The sequence below is a fragment of the Maylandia zebra genome, linkage group LG7, assembly GCF_041146795.1.
Source record: "Maylandia zebra isolate NMK-2024a linkage group LG7, Mzebra_GT3a, whole genome shotgun sequence".
Classification (NCBI taxonomy): domain Eukaryota; kingdom Metazoa; phylum Chordata; class Actinopteri; order Cichliformes; family Cichlidae; genus Maylandia; species Maylandia zebra.
The window spans coordinates 35558012-35581469 of record NC_135173.1 but is presented as its reverse complement, the minus strand read 5'-3'; the positions used below and the strand labels follow the sequence as shown (position 1 = coordinate 35581469).

Here is a 23458-nt window from a genome sequence, read left to right as displayed (position 1 = left end):
ACAGGACTGGATACCTGAGTTGGGTGCTTGGCGGGCATCCAAGGCAAAGGAGAGTCAGCCAGCTGAGGAGGTCGGGATCTGTAAGTGCTGCAGAGGACGGAGAGAGTCAGACACGTCCTATTTTTCATCATGCCGAGAAAAAGTGATGCAGCTAAAATGGAAGAAGGTAAGTTAATGGCTGGAGGACTGGAGGATTCATTTAGTTTCATTGGTAATTGAAGAAAGTGCAGACAGGTTTACCTATTCAAGGACGATTCAAGCCTTTTTACTTTTGGTCTAGGGCCTAACATCATGTTGGCTTCCTTCTTTAATGTTCAAATTAATCCACTAACTTGTGGCCTCATCCTGATCCTGATGTAATTTGGCTGCTTTCTCTTTTTGGATCAATGCAACACTCACAGTGTAAGAGTTAATTGTGTAATTGTAGCTAAAAACCTGCACGACTTTAAACGCTCTCAAAGCTGGCGAAGGATGCTTTATAGCTCAGGATGTTCTCTCTTGTTGCTCTTGTCCTGATGCACGCAGGGCAAAAAAAAATATGGCAGTATCTTTTTGTGGGACAACATGAAACTAGTATGTTACTAATTATGAAATTATATTTCTATCTTTAAAACCCACCCCACTAATTTTACAGGTTAGGGTTGTGTTCCTTCCTTAAGTTCAACTTCACATTTACTTTCACCACTTCTGCAACCCAGGGAAGGAATTAGTCTTGGTCTGCTCACCCAAGACACATCCAACAGTGCACAACATGATACAAAATACAAGTGCATGTAACAGATCAGTGCAGTGTAACAATACCTGTCTCTAAAGTGCTCTATAGTGCAGTGAGGTGCTGTCCAGACTAATGAATGGGGCAAGAGGCTCAGTTAATATTGCAAATACATGATGTGTGTGTGTGTGTGTGTGTGTGTGTGTGTGTGTGTGTGTGTGTGTGTGTGTGTGTGTGTGTGTGTGTGTGTGTGTGTGTGTGTGTGTGTGTGTGTGTGTAAGTTTTCCCTGCATAATATATTCAGAATCTTTCTTGTCTACATGCTCTCAGCTATCTCATGTCTTGCAGTAGTTTTACTTCCTCTTTGTGATTGTCTGCTGTGCCCTGACTGTCTTCACCTGTCCTCCTCCCTGCTGTGTCTCTTCATCTAAAGAGTTCCCAGTGTTTCTATAGTCAGTTTATTTCTTGCCCTTTTCACGTTGTGTACTTGCACGAGAGTTAGTTTCCAGAGCCAGTGTTGCACAACACTTCTTGTATTTTCAAGTTTTTTGCATCTTGCATTTGTTTTTTTGTGTTTTTTTTGTTTTGTTTTGAGAAAAAGATGCTGCGGTTTACTGAAAAATCTGCAAACACATATGGAAATGCAGTAAATAAAGAAAGAGAACAACATCAAATTATCTTCTGCTTGAAGTATCAGTTTTAGTTACTGTCCTGAAATTTATATACAGTGTAGTCATCAGTAACTTTAGTGTGTTGGCGTATCTTTCTGCTCGCTCTAAAATAATAGTAATTTATTTTTTTACATCAATCTGTTTTCTTGGCATTTAACATTATACTAAAAGCAGACTGCATGCTCCAGGAGAATAAACCTCATCAGTTCTCTCTGAGCTTCGTTCCACAGCTCAAAGACTTGTTTGTGAAGTATGTCTGTAATTATAGAGGTGTACACGTGGGAGTGTGTGGTTGGCAGTCTCTCTGTGTTGGCCAGTATTAGTGATCTGTTGAGGGTGTACTCTGCCTCTTAACCAAAGTCAGCTGGTATAAGTTCCAGTGACCTTGCACTGGTTATTTAAAAAAAAAAATCACCTAAAAACATTCAACAGATTCATGAAATAAAAGCCAGAAAATTCAATTTTAAAAAAGTATTGATTGAATTAACTGAACCTCTGACAAATAAAAAAACATTTAAATATTAATTTGTTTTTGTGTTTAATTGGGTAATCTATTGGGTAATTTATTTAGGTTTTTGGGAAAACAATTACACTCATAATGTGAACGTCTCAAAAACTCACAAAAACCTGTGTAGTAAATATGATACAGTTGGCATCACACGGGTTGAAAACCTTCTGCAACTTGAAATCTTGAGCAGTAATGACCCCCAGGTTAAGTTAATAAAGTTTTATGTACTTTTGTTTTTAATCACATGTGGCCTGGAGTCCTTTTTGTCTTGAGAACCACATAGGCAGTCTGAATGCATTTTAAACACATCATCTTATATCAAGAAGCCAGTCGATACTAAAATATCCTGCAGGCAAAGAGTCTGTAAATGATATCTGCTGCTCTGGGGCAGGCAGCTGATATGGTTTAAGCCGAGGTGATTACTTGATTGTGTTGTTTTCTTTTTGATTGTGTGTCTTTGTGTTCTTCCTCAGTTGGCATCGAGATAGACGGAGATTTAAGTGAAAGTGACGGTGAGTGAATAAAACTGCAGTTCACCGAACTTCTTTATAACAACGATGAAAAGTTGAGAGTCTAATTAAATGCTCAGAATATCAATCGTGCGGTTTACACAGATGGTGCCACTCAGAGGAGAGGGAACAGGAGGCAGGCGGGAGGAAGAGGAGGCGTAAAGGGACGAGGACGAGGCAAAAAACCGGCCAGTGATGATGATGATGATGAGGACGATGAGGAGGAAGACGAAGCTCCCAGGGGGCGTAGAGGAGCAAACAGGAAGAAGCTGGCCAAGAAACGTGGTGGCAATGATGATGAGGATGAAAGCGAGGATGAGCCTCCCAAGAGGAAGAGAGGAGGAGCAGCCAATAAGAAGAAAGGAGGCAAAGCCCAGGACAGTGATGAGGAGGACAGTGATGTGGGGAAAGGAAAGAAGGGAAAGAAGGGAGGAGGGAAGAAAGGAAAGAAGGAGGAAGAAGAAGAGGAGACCAAGGGTAAGAAGGGTGATGGCAAAGGGAAAGGGAAGGGCAAGGGCAAAGATGATGACAAGGACAAGAAGAAGAAAAAGAAAAAGGGTGACAGGTAGGTCAGAGGAAGTCATCGTACCCTCGTGATGAATCTTTAAGATTCTCTGAAGACTCCTCTGAATTCCCTAACAGTCGTTTATGCAGGATTTGACTCCGTCTGTCCTTTCCTCCCCAGTTCATCAGATTCCAACTCCAACTCGAGTGAGGAAGAGGAGTCCATGTCAGAGGGAGAGATGGCTCGGCTGATGGAGGAGGTGGAGGAGAAGAAGAAACTCATCGCCAACATCAGGAATAAGCCTTGGAGGATGCAGCGGAGGCTCAAACTCCTAAAGTAATCTCCTTCTTTCTCATGTTACTCATATTTTAACATGAAACTTATCTTGGACTAAAATATTTGTATTTTAAAAATGGTTTATTGCATTCTAATGAAAATGTTTTCCCATTTCTTCACAGGGAAGCTCAAGAATTTGTGGATAAGTTTGAAGGCGCTTTGGGGAAAGGGAAAGGCCGAAAGTGGTATGCCTACAAAGTGATGATGACAAAGGTTAGGCACAATATTTAGATTTTATCCTTGTGTTTGCTTGTGCTCTGCTTCTCTAATTTGCTGTCTTGTTTTGTTTTTTAAATCTAAGAAATGGATCAAGTTTCAGAGGGATTTTGAAAATTTCAGAACAGCGTGCATCCCATGGGAGAGGAAGATCAAGGAGGTGGAAAGTAAGTTTATTGTTTACAGCTCATCTGTGTTTAGCAGCAATGGAAAACTCCTTCTGGGCAGATGCAAAAACTAAAAATGTTCTCACTGTCCCCAGGTCACTTTGGGTCATCCGTTGCATCTTACTTTATTTTCCTGCGATGGATGTACGGCATGAACCTTGTGCTTTTTGGATTCACCTTTGGACTTGTGGTCATCCCTGAGGTGACATCATGTTGTCCTCTTACCCAGAAAAATACGTAAATGTAAACACTGTACCGTTGATGGTCAGATGTTGATGGTCCAGTTACAAGGCAACAAATATGGCTTTGTTTAATCCAATGGGATTGATTGACAGTTAATTTTGTAATTAAATGGTTGTGTAAAGACACCAACCTAATGTAGTCTCCACCTACACAGACAGGAATTACCAAACACCCATTTTTCACTATATAAACAACACTTTGAAGCCATTTACCTTTACCTCCATATAAATTCTCGTTTACTTCAGTTGACAAACTTCACGTGAGACAAACATCTCCTTATGCATTATAAATCCAAGCTGCCGCTGTGGTTCGGTCAGCTCCTGGGTCAGTTAGTTCATTAAGATAAGAACTGGACTTCAGAGGTAGCAGTTGGGAGATGGAGTTGATCTCACAGGCCCCTCCCCCCCCCTTTTTTTTTCCCTCTCGAGTCTTTTTTTTAATCGATAAAAGGACAATATAAAAGCTTTCTTGCACATAAATTTACCATTGTTAGGAATGTCACACTGATCATCCACACATTTTGAAAGCATGTCCAGTTTTCAGGACAGTGAAGACAAAACCTTTCTTTTATTAAACTCTCATTTAAGAACATTTAAGAACTATTAATTGTTAAAACTGGGATTTGTCGCCATGTTGCCAGGAAGAACTTGCTGGGTGATATTTGAAATTTGCACAAATTCATTGTTTTATGTTGTCTCCAGGTCCTGATGGGTCTTCCCTATGGGTCTATTCCCAGGAAGACTGTACCCAGAGCAGAGCAGGATACTGCTCAAGACTACTCTGTCCTCATGGACTTCAATGTGAGTTTAGCACAAAATGAATTATTTTCTTTTTCTTTTTCTTTTTTTTGCCTGTCCCATTTGGTTCTTTAGCCGTCAGAATTGTTGTCTGAAGACCAACAAGGATACCCAATGGATTTACTTCGCCAGATGGATCATCACGGCCTTGCTGTATTTGTCCATTTGATCAACCTTTGTTGTTATTGTTTATTTTATTTTATTTTCAGTTGTTACAGACGGGACAGACATGATGAGGGATAGGAAAGGGAGAAAGAAAGATGAAGGAAAAGAAAAACAGAAGGGAAGACGGACAGTGAGAAAGGGCACTTAAAAGAGAAAAAAAATCTCCTGAGCCACCTGTTGAGAGAAAAAGAAGAGAAAACAAGCAAAAAAAACAGAGCAACATACTAAACACAACACCATCACGTTATCTAGCTAAGTGTAAACAGCAGTAAATACTAAATATTGAATGTTGTTGTGTAGCAAGCAGGACACGCAGCGCACAGTGTGCTTGGAAATAGCAGCCAATAAAGGTGTAGTTTATGTCTATGAACAGTGAACACCCGTGTGCACACCTGTGTGGATCAGCGTGCTTGTATTCAAAAGGTTTCCCCATGTAATGGTCTGCTAGAGGATGTAGAGAGCCATGAAGGGCATGAAGCAGGCATGGAGGAGATCCAGGCCCCAGACATCCAGAGGCCCCAGAGTGCGAGAGCCCAAGGAGGACCACCGGAGGGGCATCCGTGCCACCCTCCTGGGAAGAGCCCCAGATGAGGGGTCACCCAGTAGCCACGGAGCAGAAGCCAGAGGGGGCTGCAGTAGCGTGCCCGCCGGCTCTGCCAGCAGGCAGCTGTGCCAGAGTGAACTGAGCCGCAGGCCCAGAGGCCCGAGGGCACCCTTTGCCCCGGAAGAGGCCTGACCGAGCAACAGGCACCAGGCCCCGCCAAGTAGTCACTGGGAGTGAGCTGGTACATGCCTGAGCGCCCAGCCCCGGACACCAAGAACCACCAACGCACCGACCCCTGAGGGCATCAGTTACCAGTTGCCTCCCCTGCACCCTGGTGACACACCTGCACCCCAAGGCCCTACTTGTGTGGGTGAGTGTGTTGGAGCGGGAAGAGGGAGGCAGCCGGGGATGGGGAGGAAAAGAAGGGAGGAGCAAGATGCCCCTCCCTGGGGCCAGCTCCCCCACGCAGCCACAAGGAGAACACCCTCTAAGAGCAACCAGTGCCACTAACCCCAACCCCTGTGTTAAGCCCTCCAGGGATAACGTCCCTAGGGAGTCTCCAGACGCCCTAAGCCCGTCCCAACCTCAACCACACTGGCGACCCACCCCCGCTAGGTGATGGAGCCGATCAAAGGAGCCCAGAGGGATTGATCTAATGTGGTGGCAGAGGCTGTATCGAGGCTAATGTGATCTATATTATGGTTTCTATATTGGCTAGTATTAAGATTATTTTTATTTTTCCAGTTCATGAGGACCGTTTTCTTGTCAATGCATAGGGCAGTAAAAACCATGTGGACTGTATTAGTTTCTGTAGTGACATCATCCAATTTGCCCAACAAGCACACTAAAGGGGAAGTTGGAATGTTACATTTCAGACACTTTGATAAGTCTTTACATATTTCGCGCCAAAACTTCTGCACTGGTGGACAGAACCAAAGAGCGTGGATGTAATTGTCTGGTGTATTGCCTTGACAGTGTGAGCAGTCGTTGGAAGATGTAAAGCCCATCTGGAACATCCGATGACCTGTATAGTGCACTCTATGTAGTATTTTGTATTGTATTAATTGCAGACTGGGATTTCTAATCAATTTAAAGGTTTTTAAGCAAATCTGAGACCAGAAGTTTTGGTCTAAGCCGACTGACAAATCTGCTTCCCACTTTGCAATAGGAAGTGATATTGATTCATCTATTTTAGAAAGTGTTCTGTATATTTTAGATAATAATTTGGGGGATTTAAGAGTAAGAAAATGTGCCGCACTTGGTGGTGTTTGCAATTCAACTTGACTGAGGTTAAATTTCTTTTTTACTATGGATTTAATTTGTTGATATTCTAAAAATCTTTTCTTGTTGATCCCATATTGTGCAACTAGTCTGTCAAATGGAATAAACTCTGTTCCCTCTAATATATGTTCTAAGTATTTAATTCCTTTACAACTCAATTCTGGAAAATTAATCATATTATTGTTTTGTAATATGTCAGGGTTATTCCAGATAGGTGTACGTCTGCATGGGACTAATGAAGACTCTGTCATTTTTAGAAACTCCCACCATGCTGTCAAAGAAGAGATTATGTTGATGCTTTTAAAACATTCATGTTTTGATGTTTGAGCTGATAAATGGTAGGTCTGAAATCTCTAGATCATTGCATAGTGCCTGTTCAGCATCTAGCCAGGGCTCATCTAAGAAGTTATGTTTTAACCATTCTGAGATGAACTGAAGCCTGTTGGCTAAGAAATATTGTTGAAAATTAGGCAGATCTAATCCTCCTTTGTCCTTGGTTCTTTGTAGCGTTTTTAAGATGATACGCGGGGGTTTATCTTTCCAAAGGAATTTAGAAACATACGAGTCTAGGGATCTGAACCAATCTTGTGATGGTTTGTTCGGGATCATTAAAAATAAGTAATTTATTTTTGGCAAGATCATCATTTTTATAGTGGCCACCCTTCCCATGAGTGATATGGGTAGAGATCTCCATCTAGTCAGATGACCTTCTACTTTCTTTAGAAGTGGGATGTGGTTTAATTTAGTTAAGTCTGAAAGCTTCGGAGGGACATTAATACCTAAATATTTAATATTTCCAGATTGTAGTGGGGCAGAAGAAGAATTATGGAGGGAGCAGTTAACTGGAAGAACTGTAGATTTTGGCCAGTTAATTGAATAATCTGAAACTCTTGAAAACCAGTTTATTAGAGTAATTACCTCAGAGAGGTTGGTTTGTGTGTTTTGCAGAAAAAGCAACACATCATCCGCATAGAGACTGATTTTATGTTCTACGTTCTTACATTTTATGGTGTATCTTGTCTAAATGCTGCTGCTAGTGGTTCGATAAAAATTGCAAAAAGTGAAGGGGAGAGTGGACATCCCTGCCTGGTGCTCCTCAGGAGACAGAAGCTGGAGGATGTCTGGTCATTTGTTCTGACACAAGCTGTTGGGGAATTATATAATATTTTTAGCCAGTTTATGAAAGAGTTTCCAAAACCAAATAAAAATTTCCAGTTAACTCTGTCAAACGCTTTTTCTGCATCTAGAGATAATGTTGTGGTTTCAATGTTTTTACTGCATGAGTGGTCTATTAAATTAAGTAATCTACGTGCGTTTGTTGATGAGTGCCAGAGCTGTGAGTGCCAACCTTTTATGAAACCAGTTTGGTCAGGATGAATTAAGAGGGGGGTTATCTTCTCTAATCTTTTTGAGAGAGCTTTGCAGATTATTTTGAGGTCTGCATTTATAAGGGATATTGGACGATAGCTTGAGGGAAATAAAGGGTCTTTGCCTGGTTTTAGCAGGAGATTAATGTTGGCAGAATTCATATTTGGTGGTAGTCTGCCATTTTCCTTGATTTCCTGCAACATTCTGTGGAATACTGGTGCCAGAATTGTCCAGAATTCTTTGTAGAATTCTGCAGGGTAGTCGTCTGGACCTGGAGCCTTATTATTAGGCATACTAATCAGGGCTTCCTGGAGTTCACCTGGCGTCAGTGGTGAATCCAGTGCCATTGCTTGACTCTAGTAATTTTGGAAGAGTTACGTTGTCAAGAAACTGATCAATTTCATTTTTAGACGGGTTTATTTGTGGTGAATATAGAGTTTCATAGAAATCCCTAAAAATGTTGTTTATTCTTCCAGGGTCATATGTTGTGTTTCCAGATAAATCTTTAACAGCACATATAGTTGTTTTTTCTTTCTTTATTTTTAACTGGTTAGCTAGAAATCGACCTGATTTTTTACTGTGTTCAAAATTCTGCAAGCGAAGTCTTTGTACTAGGAATTCTGTTTTTTTTTTTATTAATAATTTCATTTAATTCTAGTTTTGTTTTGCATATTTTGTTCATTATTTCTTGATCTTGGTCCCACGCGTAGGCTTCTTCTAAGGATTTGATGTTTTTTCTGAATATTTTTGTTTTCTTCTTTGTGTGATGAGAAAGAAATTATTTTACCTCTCATCACAGCTTTCCCTGCTTCCCATAGAACAGAAGCTGATGTTCTGGGAGTGTCATTATAGTCTACTCTTTTTTAAAATATTTAATAAAGTCTTCATCTTTGAGCAGCGATGTATTGAATCTCCAGTTTTTACTTGGTGTAGCGTTCTTCTTATGTATTAGTGTTAAAGATACAGGAGCGTGATCGCTGACAGCTATAGGGTGAATCTCAGTATCTGAAATGTCACTCAGCAGTGAGCTGCTGACCAAAAAATAATCCAGACGAGAGTAGGAGTGATGGACATGTGAGAAGAAAGTATATTCCTTACTGCTGGGGTGAAGGGAGCGCCATGCATTGCAAAGACCATAGTCGCTCATAAACTGTTTGATTATATTTGTGGACTGCCAATTGCGCTGAGTTCCTGTTGTGTTGAGCCTATCCATTTCTTCATTTAGTCCAAGGTTGAGGTCGCCTCCAAGAATAAGTGTGCAATCAAGGTGTTCAGAGAGTGCACTAAAAAATCTGTGAAAGAGTGAGGGTCAACATCAACATTTGGACCATATATACTTACAATACATAGCTTTTTGTTAAATACTGATAATTTAATAATAAGGAATCTGCCCTCTGGATCTATAACTGTATCGAGTACTGTAAAATTAACATTTTTATGTATTAAAATTGCTAGTCCCCTTTGTCTAGAATTATAACAGGCTGCAAACATATTGGGAAACTCAGGTGTTTTAAGTTCGTTTAAACCTGTGACAGGCCTGTGAGTCTCTTGTAATAAAACAACATCTGCCTGTAGTTTTTTAAGCTGGTTAAATATCTTTAACCTTTTTTCTCTGGTGCCAGCTCCATTTACATTCCATGTGACAAACCTTAGTGTGCCCATAATTGTGTGTGTATGTCTAATGATGTAGGCTGGGTATTTCGTTTAGACAGGTGAAGAGAATGTGGAAACATCACTTGTTTGTAAATAGAAAGAGAGGCTCCATAAGTCTGACTATGTGTGTGTATATTCACTAATATGAACAAGCATGGCTTGCGTGTGTGTCCTATAAGTCTGTGTGTGCTGTGAGGCTGTTGTAAATGTGCTGCCGTTGAACGCATGTGTTTGCGTGATTTTCTTTTTCTATATGCAGGAACCTTTGGTGATCCATCAAAGATGTTTTAGCTAAAGCAAAGTCACTTGAGTTGGAATGAATATTCACTTTTCCTGTGTTTGAGCACTCATAATGATCTGAAGAGTTAGAAAAGTTTTTTTTTTTAATATATATATTATAATATATATTGAAAACCACCTGGCACAGACAGGCACACGATAACTGACAGATCTCTGGCAGAGCAACTCGTCATTTAAATTTCTGCTATTTTCAGTATTACCCCTTTGGATCTATAGGCAAGAAGATAAGTGAGAAAACATGGCATCCAAAATGACATTTCTTCCATTCTCAGGGGTACTGCAAATATTCAGTGCTGTTCTACGGATATTACAACGACCAGAGGACCGTCGGCGTGCTGAAGTTCAGGCTACCTTTGTCCTACCTCATGGTCGGCATTGGCACTTTCGGCTACAGCCTGATGCTTGTGATCCGCACGTGAGTGTACAGTACATGCGTGGATGCGTGCCAGTTCAGTCACATACATCACAAACCAGGTGGTCGCAGATTCATTGCAGAGTTAAGAAATCGGATGTATGCAGGGATATATTTTGATACATTTATTTGCTTTTTATCCAAAAGCGCCGAGCAGTTTGCGAAAAAATATGTCTTTAACTATAAATTACATCATCATCATTAAATAATGTAGAAACTGAAGATGAGTTAGTAGGTATGGTATTTTTATTTTCTTTGCTTGTAGAATGGCCAAAAATGCTGATGTTGGTGGTGGAGATGGGGAGGATTCAGACTTCACCTTCGCCTGGAAGATGTTCACCAGCTGGGATTACCTCATTGGCAATGCGGAGACCGCTGACAACAAGTACGCCTCCATCACCACCAGTTTCAAGGTAACCAGAACAATCCTAAAGCCTTCGGGATGCTCAATATGGAATATATACAACATCCAATCTACTTCATTTACAATATTTTTGCAGTTTTTACAGGAATTGACCCATAGGTCTAACAAGGAAACTTGTGCAAAATATATGTATGTGTTATTTTATATCATATTATTACATATTATTATATTATAATTTACAGCTTCCGATGTTTATAATGTTTTGTAGCGATCCTTGGCTAACAGACCCAGATTAGCAAGATTTACTGCTGGTGAAGCCTTTAGGCATTAATGTAATTTAAAATAATAATTAATGACATGAGAACATTTTAGCTCTATCACAGATAAAGTAAACAGTGAGGATAAACATACATAAGGCCAATAAAAATTGTATTCCTGTATGAAATATAATAGCATCATAAATGACCTTATCTGTGATTTTAGTCTCTATAATAGCTTAGTTATTTGAGGGTTTAGAACTGCTCATTATAATAAAAAAGCGCTTTACTGACAGTCAGTTCCCCTCATGTTTTGATAAGAACAGGAGTCCATTGTGGACGAGCAGGAGAACCAGAAGGACGAGAACATCCACCTGCGCAGGTTCCTCAGAGTCCTGGCTAACTTCCTGATCACCTGTAGCCTCGGCGGCAGTGGGTACCTCATCTACTTTGTGGTGAAGAGATCTCAGGAGTTTGCCACAAGGGACGACCTCAGCTGGTATGAGAAGAATGAGGTAATAATGGTCAGACTCACAATGCTGTTGAATACTTCACCTCAGTTCATGTAAAGATGATGAAGATTTTTTTAAAAAAAGCTTATGAATAATTTTGACTTTTTTCAGATGGAGATTGTCATGTCTCTTCTGGGCCTGGTGTGTCCACCTCTGTTTGAGACCATTGCTGAGCTGGAGGACTACCATCCTCGGATCGCCCTCAAATGGCAGCTCGGACGCATCTTTGCCCTTTTCCTCGGAAACCTCTACACGTTTCTGTTCGCCCTGTTTGATGAGGTCAACACCAAGGTATTGCAGCTGTTGTCTCCATTTAATTTGTCCACTTAGACAGTAGCACGTTTATCTCTGTTATGGTAAAGTTGAACCAAAGTTGAACCTTGTAGAGAAACACACTGACATAGTAATAGTTACATATGTTACTGAAATTGACTGGTCATGTTGAGAATTTACCTCTCATGTAAAGATTTACATTTTATTTTTCTGGCTGTTGCAGTTTGTACAAATAAATAAATAAATATTGCACATTATAAACATTAGGGTACATCATCTACATTGCAAACTGTTTAATTGAATGAGAATCTTTTCCAATTAAGGGTCTCTAGCAAAACTTTATAGACTCTTCTTGTTTATTTATTTTGTCTGGATTTCTAAAGGTTGAATGTGTACACCCTTAGTCATTAGAATCCATTAGCGCTTCTCTAAATCTTACATTTAACAATGCATGTACAACTCCAATTCCTGGGAAACTGGGATGTTGTTTAAAATGCAAATAAAATTAGAATGTAATGATCTCAAACCCATATTTCATTCACAATAAAACATAAAAAAAAAAATCAAATGTTGAAACTGACAAAATTAAAAAGAAAAAAGTGGCATAAGGCCATATTTATCACTGGGTAGCATCCTGTCCAGTCTGTAAACATCTGGGAACTGAGGACACCAGCTGCTCACAGAATCATACCTGTTTGTAATGCAGCAAGGCCTAAACATCACAGGCATCCAGTATTGATTTCGACCTTGTTCCTTGCACACAGGAATTTCTTTACATTCTCTGAATCTTTTGATGAATTTATGTACTGTAGATTATCACAAAGCTGAATTATTAACAATGTCTGCCAGGCAACATGATGGCACGGTGGTTAGCACCGTTGCCTCACAGCAAGAAGGCTCTGAGTTCAGTTCCGCCATCAGGCCGGGTCTTTCTCTGTGGAGTTTTCATGTTCTTCCTGCATTCACATGGGTTCTCCCCAGGTACTCTGGCTTCCTCCCACAGTCCAAAGACATACAGCTGAGCTGAGGTAACGCAGAAATTTCCCCGCCGTGGGATCAATAAAGTCTTATCTAGGGTGGGAAAAGGTTAATAGGAAACACTAAATTGGTGTGAAAGCGAGGGCGATTGGTTGTCTCCCATCTATGTGTTAGCCCTGCGCTGGTGACCTGTCCAGGCTGTACCCTGCCTCTCACCCCGCAACCCTAAGAAGCGGAAGCAGATGGATGGACAATGTCTGCCTATCTTTACCCCTATCATGTTACTGACCTGTTGCCAGTTAACTTAATTAGCTGTTCTGTATAGCACCACTTAATTTTCCAGCCTTTTGTCCCCTGTCCCAATATTCTTGAGACATGTTGCTGTCAAATTCAAAATGAGCTAATATTTGAATAAACACCTACAAAGTCTGAGTTTAACCCTTTCATGCATGAATTATGACAACCTCAATCAGGATTGTTTTCTTAAGTATTTTTATTCATCTTTAGGCATGAAACGGTGCATAAAAATACTTAAGAAAAAATCCTGATTGGGGTTGTCATAATTCATGCATGACTAGGGATGGGTATCGTTTAGGTTTTATCCGATACCGGTGCCAAATCGGTACTTTTGAAACGGTGCCGGTGCTTAAACGGTGCTCAAACCGGTGCTTAAAGAATGGAGAACACAAAATTGGTCCAAAAACCTCTCATGTTCAGCTGTTTTTTGTAAAAATATAACAATGTTAGCCTTTTCTGCAGCTATGGGGCATATATGGTATCACTCTTGGCTGGAAGCAGTGCTTAAACAATGGGAAAAACACAAACTTTGTCCTAAACCTCTCATGTTTAACTGTTTTCCACTTTTTCTTTGGTCATTTTAGCCTTTTTAGCCAGGGTGAAGGGAGTATCTGCCATCAAACAAGAAGACAGCCGCATGTAGCTATGATGATGTTTGCTAGTTCACCTTACATGCATTAATGTAATAACGTGGTTAGCCTACTCAACGTAAATTAGCTACTCACGCGGAGAAGAACGGCTGCTGCTGCCACCATCACCCGTCATCATTTCTGCTACACTGGCAGGGCTAGGGGCCAGGACTCTCCTCTTCGTGTTTTTGGGGGATGTTGCATAACAGGCAACCCACCCGCAGTAGATGTGCTCGGTGTGAGGTCTCGCAGCAAGCTATCAAATACGGCGCATTTCTCGGCTTTTAAAAAAAAAACCGCTATGCGTCGCCAGGTGTTTCATTGGATTTGAGGTGTTACCTCCTTTGACAGTATCACAGTATCAGCTTAAAGCACTTGTTGCAGGCTGCTGAGTTTGCATATTTTGCTATGAAGTACAGCCAGACTTTTGACCGCTTCGCCTTGGGCATTTTTAATCTGTAGCTCTGCTCTAAAAGAACGTACGTACCTGGCCCCGCCTACTATCCTCGGAAACGTAAAATGATTGGCTAGAATCTAAAGTGTATCACAGCTCAGGAAAAAAAAAGCACCGAAATAAAGCACCGAAATGTGCGCTGCTTTTCGGTCTGGTTACTACCGTTTATATCAGAACCGGTGCCATCATGGCACTGGACACCGGTACCCATCCCTATGCATGACAGGGTTAAATAGCAATAATTACAATGAAACACGTCATACATCTATAGTAACACTAAACGATCAGTGAGTGGCAGGGTATGGAGTGACACATCAGTGTCCAATGTAGTGGTTTATGTGCAAGTATATCATCAACACTGACACAAATACAAGAAAACAGCTTTTGAATAGCTGTCCACTGTAGTGACCACTATGCATGAAAAGGTTAAACATTTTATGTTCCATTGTGTATAAAATAGGGCTTGCTGCCAATATTTTATAGTGGCCTTGAGTTATATACCCATGTAATCTACCTCCCTCTGAGGTTGAACTGCAATGTTTCTTTGCAGCCGCTACTCTCCTGCTTGTCTGACATTAAGACTTGGATGACTCTTAATTTCTTACACCTTAATGAAAGCAAAACTGAAGTCATTGTGTTTGGGCTTCCTAAAGATCCCAACTTCTCTCTTGACTTTTTGGGACCCCTAACCTCCGATTGCACTTCTTCCATTAAGAGTCTTGGTGTTATTTTTGACAATGCTTTTAAACTTGATAAACAAATCAGCTCTGTAGTTAAGGGATCTTTTTATCATTTGCGGATTTTAGCCAAAGTCAAGTCTTACCTTTGCAGGAACGATCTAGCAAGAGTGGTCTATGCTTTTATTACTTCACGGCTAGACTACTGCAATTCCCTCTATGCTGGCCTAGATCGTTCCTGTCTACATCGCCTTCAACTGGTGCAGAACGCTGCCGCTCGCCTGTTGACCGGTTCAAAAAAAAGAGACCACATCACTCCGGTTCTCTGCTCTCTCCACTGGCTCCCAGTTGCCTTTAGGATTGATTTTAAAATCTTATTGCTGGCTTTTAAGGTTTTAAATGGCACTGCACCTTCTTACCTGTCAGAACTCCTTAGTACTTATCGCCCCAGGAGATCTTTGAGGTCAGCCGACCTGATGCTTTTAGATGTTCCCAGGTATAAATTAAAGACAAAGGGAGAGAGGGCGTTTGCTGTGGCTGCACCCAGACTGTGGAACAGTTTACCTCCTCACGTCAGACTCTCCAAAAGCCTAGAAACTTTTAAAACCGCTCTTAAAACTCACCTCTTTTCATTGGCTTTTAGAAAGGTTTAATTTATTTGTTTTATATATTTTTATTTTATTTTTATCAGCGAGGTATTATTACGAAATTGTGTTCTATTGTATTTTTATCTGTATTTACTGTACAGCACTTTGGTCAGCCTTGGTTGTTTTTAAATGTGCTCTATAAATAAACTTGACTTGACTTGACTTGACTAATTGTAACAATATGTCCGCTGTGTGAAAATTTACTGACTGATTATCCTCTTTGTTCCCTTCAGCTGGAGGAAGAGCAGTCCATAAAGAACGCCTCCATCTGGGCCATGAAGGAGTACTACGCCAACTACTCACGTCTGATGAATGACTCAGAAGCCACCCCGCCTCCAATGGATCCAGCTGATGTCATTAGAGGACCATGCTGGGAGACTGCAGTGGGCATTGTACAAATGACAACTTATTTTCATTTATAATAAACATCTCAATCACAAGTAAAACCACAACCACAGAAAACTAACAGGCTTGGTGAATTTTTTAACGGCACGAATTAGAAGTGTTAAAATTTATGTATAACTGTGCTGTTCCAGGAGTTTGTGAAGCTGACCGTGTCAGACATCCAGGTGTCCTACCTAACCATCCTGATTGGTGACTTTGCCCGAGCTGTGATTGTACGTTTCCTTAACTACTGCTGGTGCTGGGACCTGGAGGCTGGATTTGTAAGTCTCTTAATTAAATTAATATAAACACTCCACAGCCCCTTCTTATCTGTGGACATTGTAGTAACTTTTGAGGTGGAAGAGGCATTTTACCCAGGGGACATTTCACATTTACAAAGTGAGCTATAGCATGTTGAGCCAGCGTGCACAAGAGGAGCCTCAAATTAGGACCAAATGGAATCAAGCAATCATTCAGTCACAACTGTTGCTTTCATGAGATGTAAATATGTCTTCTGTAAAAACAACATGTAATAATATGGATTTCATTTAGGAATACCAGACACTGGATATTTGAATTAAGCATCTGATGAAACCTTTGATGAAACATTGCTCAACAAAAATTTATAAGACACTTGATTATCATAGTAAAACACAAAGTCTGTTAAATTTCAAAAATATTAATCTCTCTGGTTAGGAATTATAAAGCATTGTTTATAAAACCATCATAAACCAATGAATGTGAAAAAAAAATACAAGTGTAGAGGTGAAAACAAAAAGACAACTTCCCCATAAAAGTAATGTTCTTGCAGGTGGTGGCCATAAACACTGGCTCTCACCTTATCCATCCAAATGGATTTTTCTCTAGTTGTGTTTTTTGCTAGTGTCCTTGGTACTATTGGTAGTTTCATGAATGTTGAGGGATTTGCCTGAAAAAAACTGTCACCATAAGAGAGGTTTCAGTTAAATTCAACAGCCCCCTCGAGGTGCTTTATAAGGTAAGGTAAAGACCCTACAATGATACAGAGAAAATCCCAAAAAAGCAGATGACCCCCTCTGAGCAAATACTTGACAACAGTGGGAAGGAAAAACTCCCTTTTAACAGGAAGAAACGTCTGGAAGTGCCAGGCTCAAAATGAAACCAAACTTGATGTAAAATTGTATTCTTGCATTCATTCTAGTAAATAGTTTGTAGAATGATTCACTATTAGCCATTCTACCAATGATTATAACAAAGTCTGATTGGATTAGGTAAGTGGTCAATAACTGCACTTCCTATAAATGACCAATTGAGACAGAATCCAGAAGCGAGTCAATCCCTGTAGACGCCCATGTATGATACCCAACTACACATGGTTACAGCTACGCCCAAAAATGATTTTAACATTCTTTGGATAATTTCATCCTTCAAAAAGATTCATGATTTCTTTTATAACTCATCCATCTGGATACTGGAGTTAGGGACATGGCCACTTGACAAGAGTTGGTGCCTTTATATTAATTTATTTAGCTGAAAAATATTATGGCCCACTAGTCTGTTTTGCTGTGAAACTAATACTTGTCTCTGATCACTTCAGCCATCATACGGCGAGTTTGACATCAGTGGAAATGTTCTTGGATTGGTCTTCAATCAAGGCATGATTTGGTACAAACTTTACTTTACCTATGAGCGTCATGTACACTGACCTGCAACCCTTGTATTTATCGAGCCACTCTAAAGCTGAGAAACCATTTTTGTGATCATTATAATATATTTCTTCCTACTCAGTGTTTTTAAATTTGACCTATTTCTGGTGGTAAATCAATCTTGTTTTGGTATTTACCTGCTCACTTGATCCTTTTTGATATAAGGATGGGTGCATTTTATGCCCCCGGGCTGGTGGGCATCAATGTGCTCCGCCTCCTCAGCTCCATGTACTATCAGTGTTGGGCTGTGATGGCCACTAACGTCCCCCACGAGAGAGTTTTCAAGGCCTCTAAGTCCAACAACTTCTACATGGGTCTCCTGCTCCTCGTGCTCTTCCTTAGCCTGTTACCTGTTGTCTACACCATCATGACGCTGCCACCTTCGTTTGACTGTGGACCTTTCAGGTGATAAAAAGCACAGATATTAATCCGAAAAAAAGATACATGAAGTGCTATTATATTGCTATTATGAAATGCAGCGAGTAAGTTATTGTTTGCAGTGGAAAGGACAAGATGTTTGACATAATCATGGAGACGATTGACCTGGACCTGCCGGCCTTCATGGGAACACTCTTTAGCTATGCAGCTAACCCCGGTCTCATTATACCAGCTGTACTTCTCATGGTGTGAGTGTAAACACCCATAAAACCACACTCTGGCCTACATGCAGGTGTAGAATTACTCAAAATCCCACTTTTTCATTTGAAGCCACTAAAAAAGAAAATTAATCCTGTCCTATCTCTTTCACAGACTCGCCATCTATTATTTGAACTCAGTATCCGAGGCATACCAAAACTCCAACATGGAGCTGAAGAAAAAGATGAAGATGGTGTGTAGAAAAAGTCCAAAGTTCATTCTGCACACGTGCTGAATAGGGCTCTTGCTCTAGAGCTGAGAACTGCATAAACTATAGGATTAATACCTTTTTAGCAGAAATGTCAGACACAGGTTAAAATATCATATCATAGCAAGTGATAGTGGTCATGATGTTTGGTAGAGACATTCATTTTCACCTCAGGGCACATAAAGTTCTGCTCAATGAACAAGCCAGCTGGAATTCCCAAACTTTTCTTGTTTATATCATATCATACTCGAAGACCAGGCTTAGCAATATATCGTGTGCATCTAATAGATCCTCCAAAACTATTATGCCTAAGTCTATTTTTTAATCCAGGCTCGCGATGAAGAGAAGAATCGAAGGAACAATGCAGACACCACCAACCAGGTCATGAAAGACCTGGAGGACCTTCTACCGAACCGATCCCTCATTCCCCCTGCTCCACCAGAGCCTGGTCAGAACTACATCCTGATGATCGCGTTGACTTTCAAAGCATAACTCTGATTAGACTACAACGTGGACAATAACCATTTCTCTCTCTCTGAACAGAAAAACCACCAGAGCAAGAACCAAAACCAAAACCAACAAAGACAAAACCCGGGACAGCTGGTAAAGGTGTTAACCTGCAGAAAGATGTGGCTCTAGCGTCGTCCAACCCTAATGCTCGAGGGCCAGTAAGCAGGCCACCTGGACCCAGAGGACCTGGACCAGGTCCAGGTGCTGGACCGGGTCGAGGCCGTGGGAGAGGGCCCCCTCCGAGATAACAGTGGGAGAAACTGATGTTCCTGCAGGCGGTTTTCATTCCTCAGTCTTTCTTAATTTCACTAAATACTTTTAATAGCTCCTTGAAGTCAGCTGGAAAGATATTTTGGATATTTTGAACCTATAATCTGTAACATACAGTACAGTTCATCTATGTTTGCTTAGTGGGTACACTGCAACCATATTTAGCCCTTTCAGGCAAATGTATGACCCAAATGGGATGTCCCTTGGTTCTGTCTAAACTTGGTATATCTGACATTGCATTTTTGGTGTCATGTCTAGATCATAATAATACAAAGAAAGGGAGAGGAAAAATGGGGAAAGTCATATATAGTCATATATATAGTCATATATAAGTCGTAAAGTCATATAAAGAAAGCAAAAGTTCATAGTAAGACGATGGAGGAAAGGGGTTAGCCCATCTACTGTCAGCTAGTTTACGGTCTTGTACGTGTTTAGATTTCATTTTGAGGCAAATTCTTCTCATTTGTGATCATTTTACTGATGTTGCAACATTCAGTGTGACGATGGCACTGAAGCGACATTAATTATGATTCTGTGTCCACAGCTATTTAAAAAAAGTCATAGGCTGTGTACAAAAGAAGGATGTTAACACTAATTTTAACAGTTTGGCCGTCCTCATCTTGAATTTTTTTTATAACAGTCGTGGTTAACGATAAATACGCAGCCACATTGTTTCTGATTGGCTGGAAAATAATAATATTCAACACTCAGTTAAGCTAAGTTGCACCTAACTGTAAGGGTGCACAAACTGTTAAACTATATAGAAGTAGCCATATTAGCCACTGATTTAATATCAGTTTGTTAATAATGTTAAAATAATGTAATGATTTTGAAGATAATCTACCTACAACACAGACATACATTCATTTACTTGAGGCAGAAACAGTGTGTGTTCATTTTCCGATGTCTTTCACAGATTTTCACTTATTTTTTTCTTATATTTACACTGACTTTATATTAATTGTATGAGACTGGCTTTCCAATAAAATTATTTTACATTTATAAAATAACATTTGTAAAATATTAGCTTACAGTCTTTGTTTGCTTCTATTTTTTCATGCATACTGATTGCCATGTAGTAAAACTGTAAGAACATAAAAAATAAATACACTGGGAAAAATAAATAGTCCTATTTACAATTTTCATACAAGTATATATTGTATAGTACAATATGTTACTGTAATGAAACTATGCTCTCGATTACAGTAAATTGCTATAATCTTCCTGACTATTAGCAGCATGATTGCCAGTATTAAAGTTAACTTTACAGTTTTCCTACTGTTATATATATTACACTACACTAGTGTGATAAAACCATGTCCTTAATCATAATGCATAATTGTATTGTCTACATTTTACAGTATGCTGCTGTTAAATTTACAGTTCTTTTACTGTTATGTATTTTGCACTCTGGTATGGTAATATTTTCATGGCCTAAATTAAAGTATATTTCTGTATTTACTGGCCTTTATAGTTGACTACAGGCAACATTTTGCTGTGTGTAGCTTTTAATTTAATATTTTTTCTACTGTTGTATTGTTTTTCATTGTGTTATCCTAATGATACCATGGCCTACTCTCAGCTCTTGTAGTGTAATCTACTTTACAGGATAATACCACAGATCAGATTATTGTGTGGTTCATTTATTCTACAGTAGACTACTGGAAGCAATTTTCCTACATTACTCTACAGTATGTGGCAACCAGTGTTGGTCAAGTTACTTGAAAAAAGTAATTAGTAACTAATTACTGATTACTTCTAAAAATAATCCTGTTAATTTACTGATTACTTTTTTCAAAAGTAATTAGTTACTTAGTTACTTTTTAAAAACATGATACACAACTTGAATAGGTAACAAAGCAATAGATCTTACAGCCCAATTCTACTTTTTCTGCATAATTCATCATATAAAATGTAATCAAATGAAACATTTATTATTAATTATTTAAGTTATTACAGGCAGGACAGACATGACTGGGGTATAGGAAAGGGAGGGAAAGAAAAACAGAGGGGAAGAGGGACAGTGAGAGAAGACACTAAAAAAACAAACCAGCTGGATCACCTGTTGAAAGAAAAAAAGAAAACAAGCAAAAGGAGAGCAACACAATCAACATAACACCACAGCAATAACCTCGATAAGTATGAGTAACAGTAAATGTGAAATATTGAACGTTATTGTGCAGCATGCAAAACTGACAGCGCACAATGTGCTTTGTGGTAGGAGCCAAGAAAGATATAGTTTGCGCCTATGAGCACCCATATCTGCACCTGTATGTGTGAGCGCGCCTGTATTCAAAATGTTTCTCGATGTAACGATCTGCTAGACGGTGGGCAGCCATAGCCCTGCCCCCCAGGGCATGAAGCAGGCATGGGCCCCCAGAGCGCGAGAGCCCAAGGAGGACCATCAGAGGGGCAACCATTCCACATTCCACAGCCCCTCCCGAGAACCCTCAATGTCAACATGCATTTAAAATTGAGAGGTGGGCAGAGGCGCCAGAGGTGAGTTTGAACACGCAGACGGTCCTCTGGATGTTGTATAGCATACCCACCCCAAGGTCCTATATGTATGTGTTATGAGAGATTGAGTAATGTGGATGTCTATGTTGTGGAATAAAATTGAGGCACAGGTGGCCAGAAGGGGACAGAGGAAGAATGTCTCCCCTGCACCTTGGTGACACACCTTTACCCGAAGGCTCTGCATGTGTGGTGGGGTGTGGTGAAGCGGGAAGAGGAAGGCAGTATGTCCTTCTCACTTCGTCTCAGGTCAGGTTTCAGGATTTTTTGTAGTTACTGTTCATGTCTAGATGATTTCACGCTAAAGTTTGCATGTACCTGTTCAATTTCATGTTCTCATTTTCACTTTCTAGTTTTCATGTTTAGTTTAGTTTTCCCCAATTTAGTTTAGTTTGGTTATGCCCCTGTTCGCCCTGCCTTGTTTTGTGTTCATGTATCCAGCCTAATAAACAGGTTGCTTTTTGTTATACTTAGTTTCCTCTCTTCTGTGTCTGCTTTTTGGGCCAGTTTCGCAAACACACCGGCTGCCTGGCCGTAACACTGTAATAATCTGTAATCTGTTATAGTAGTCTGTAATACTGAAAACATGACATATTAATTACAATATATTACCATATCTATTTTTATCTGTATCTCTATCTGTTACATTTTTTAATGTCAAAACATGGCCTAAATTACAGCTGATTCCTGTATTTCTTACACTTTTACATCAGGCTACTGGCAGCAATGTTGTATTTTACAATATGTTAACCTAGAAATACCATGACCTGATGATACATTGCATTACTGTAATTCTCTAGTTTTAATACTGTAATATGTTTTCTATGTATGGATGTACTATAGTAATACCATGTCCTGAGTTACAGTACACTGCGTTAATTTAGTTTAATAAGGTTTACAGGGAAACACAGGAGGACACGGAAAAACACCAGCCGCTCACTAACACCTTAACAACAGTTCACCTGCTTTTATATATGTTTCTATATAGTATGTTATTATTCTCATTCCTTACAGCACATTCCCATACTTGCCATTCAATTTTCCCCTACTACTGGCAGCAGAGTTTGTTTGGCTTTTTACTTTGTTACTTTTCTCTAATTGTTACTTTTCTCTAATTGTTACCTTTCTCTAATTTTATAATATCATGTAGGAAAAACAGATTTATTGATATAGAAACTATATCTATAGCAGCAGGGTAACCTTCTGATACCACAGAGAAAAAAAACCCCCACTGAGCTCCACCAAGTGAAAGAAAATTAACCAACAAGAAACAATTAAGAGCAAAGTATATCGTTGTGGTTAGGCCTCCTCTAACAACCATTCCATTAAAATGAATGCAGCAGAACCAAATGCAGTGTTTTTAATATACATGCTTCTCTTTCGAAATCTGTTCCCTACATTACCTGCACTGCAACTCAAGGCGCCAAACTCAAGCAAGAATTAAGGGAGTGCCACAAAGGTATGGTTAAGTAACATTTTCATGTAGACTACACCTGACAGTATTCCTTGATTGGTATCAACAATGTTGAGATTCATTCTGATTTTTTTGGACAATTATACCTTTAACTTGGCTGTGTTAAAGGTATAATTGTCCAAAAAAATCTGTGTGACTGTTTTCAACTAAGTGGTTTGATTAAAGTGTAACACGTACAGAATAGTCTGAATTGAAAAGTTGTCCAACCAGTCCCAGAGGCATATGAATCTTTTGCCTCAAAAGAATTTGAGAGGTATGGCATGATTGGCTAAACCTCTGCAGGTGAAAATGCACAGTGATGG

General features: G+C 39.8%; 1 protein-coding gene across 1 annotated transcript; it reads left to right on the top strand.

The window, feature by feature from the left end:
* Positions 1 to 129: 129 nt before the first annotated feature.
* tmc2a (transmembrane channel-like 2a) lies at positions 130 to 19612 on the top strand. The gene is made up of 21 exons (XM_076886298.1): positions 130 to 166; positions 2365 to 2407; positions 2534 to 2796; positions 2860 to 2965; positions 3086 to 3241; positions 3364 to 3454; positions 3543 to 3624; positions 3720 to 3826; positions 4569 to 4667; positions 10248 to 10390; positions 10653 to 10800; positions 11335 to 11523; positions 11632 to 11811; positions 15709 to 15867; positions 16012 to 16140; positions 17436 to 17503; positions 17710 to 17949; positions 18045 to 18170; positions 18295 to 18373; positions 18719 to 18859; positions 18946 to 19612. Exons 1-21 carry the CDS (start codon positions 130 to 132, stop codon positions 19144 to 19146), a joined length of 2787 nt encoding a protein of 928 aa, XP_076742413.1. The 3' UTR covers positions 19147 to 19612.
* The last annotated feature ends 3846 nt before the right edge of the window (positions 19613 to 23458 follow it).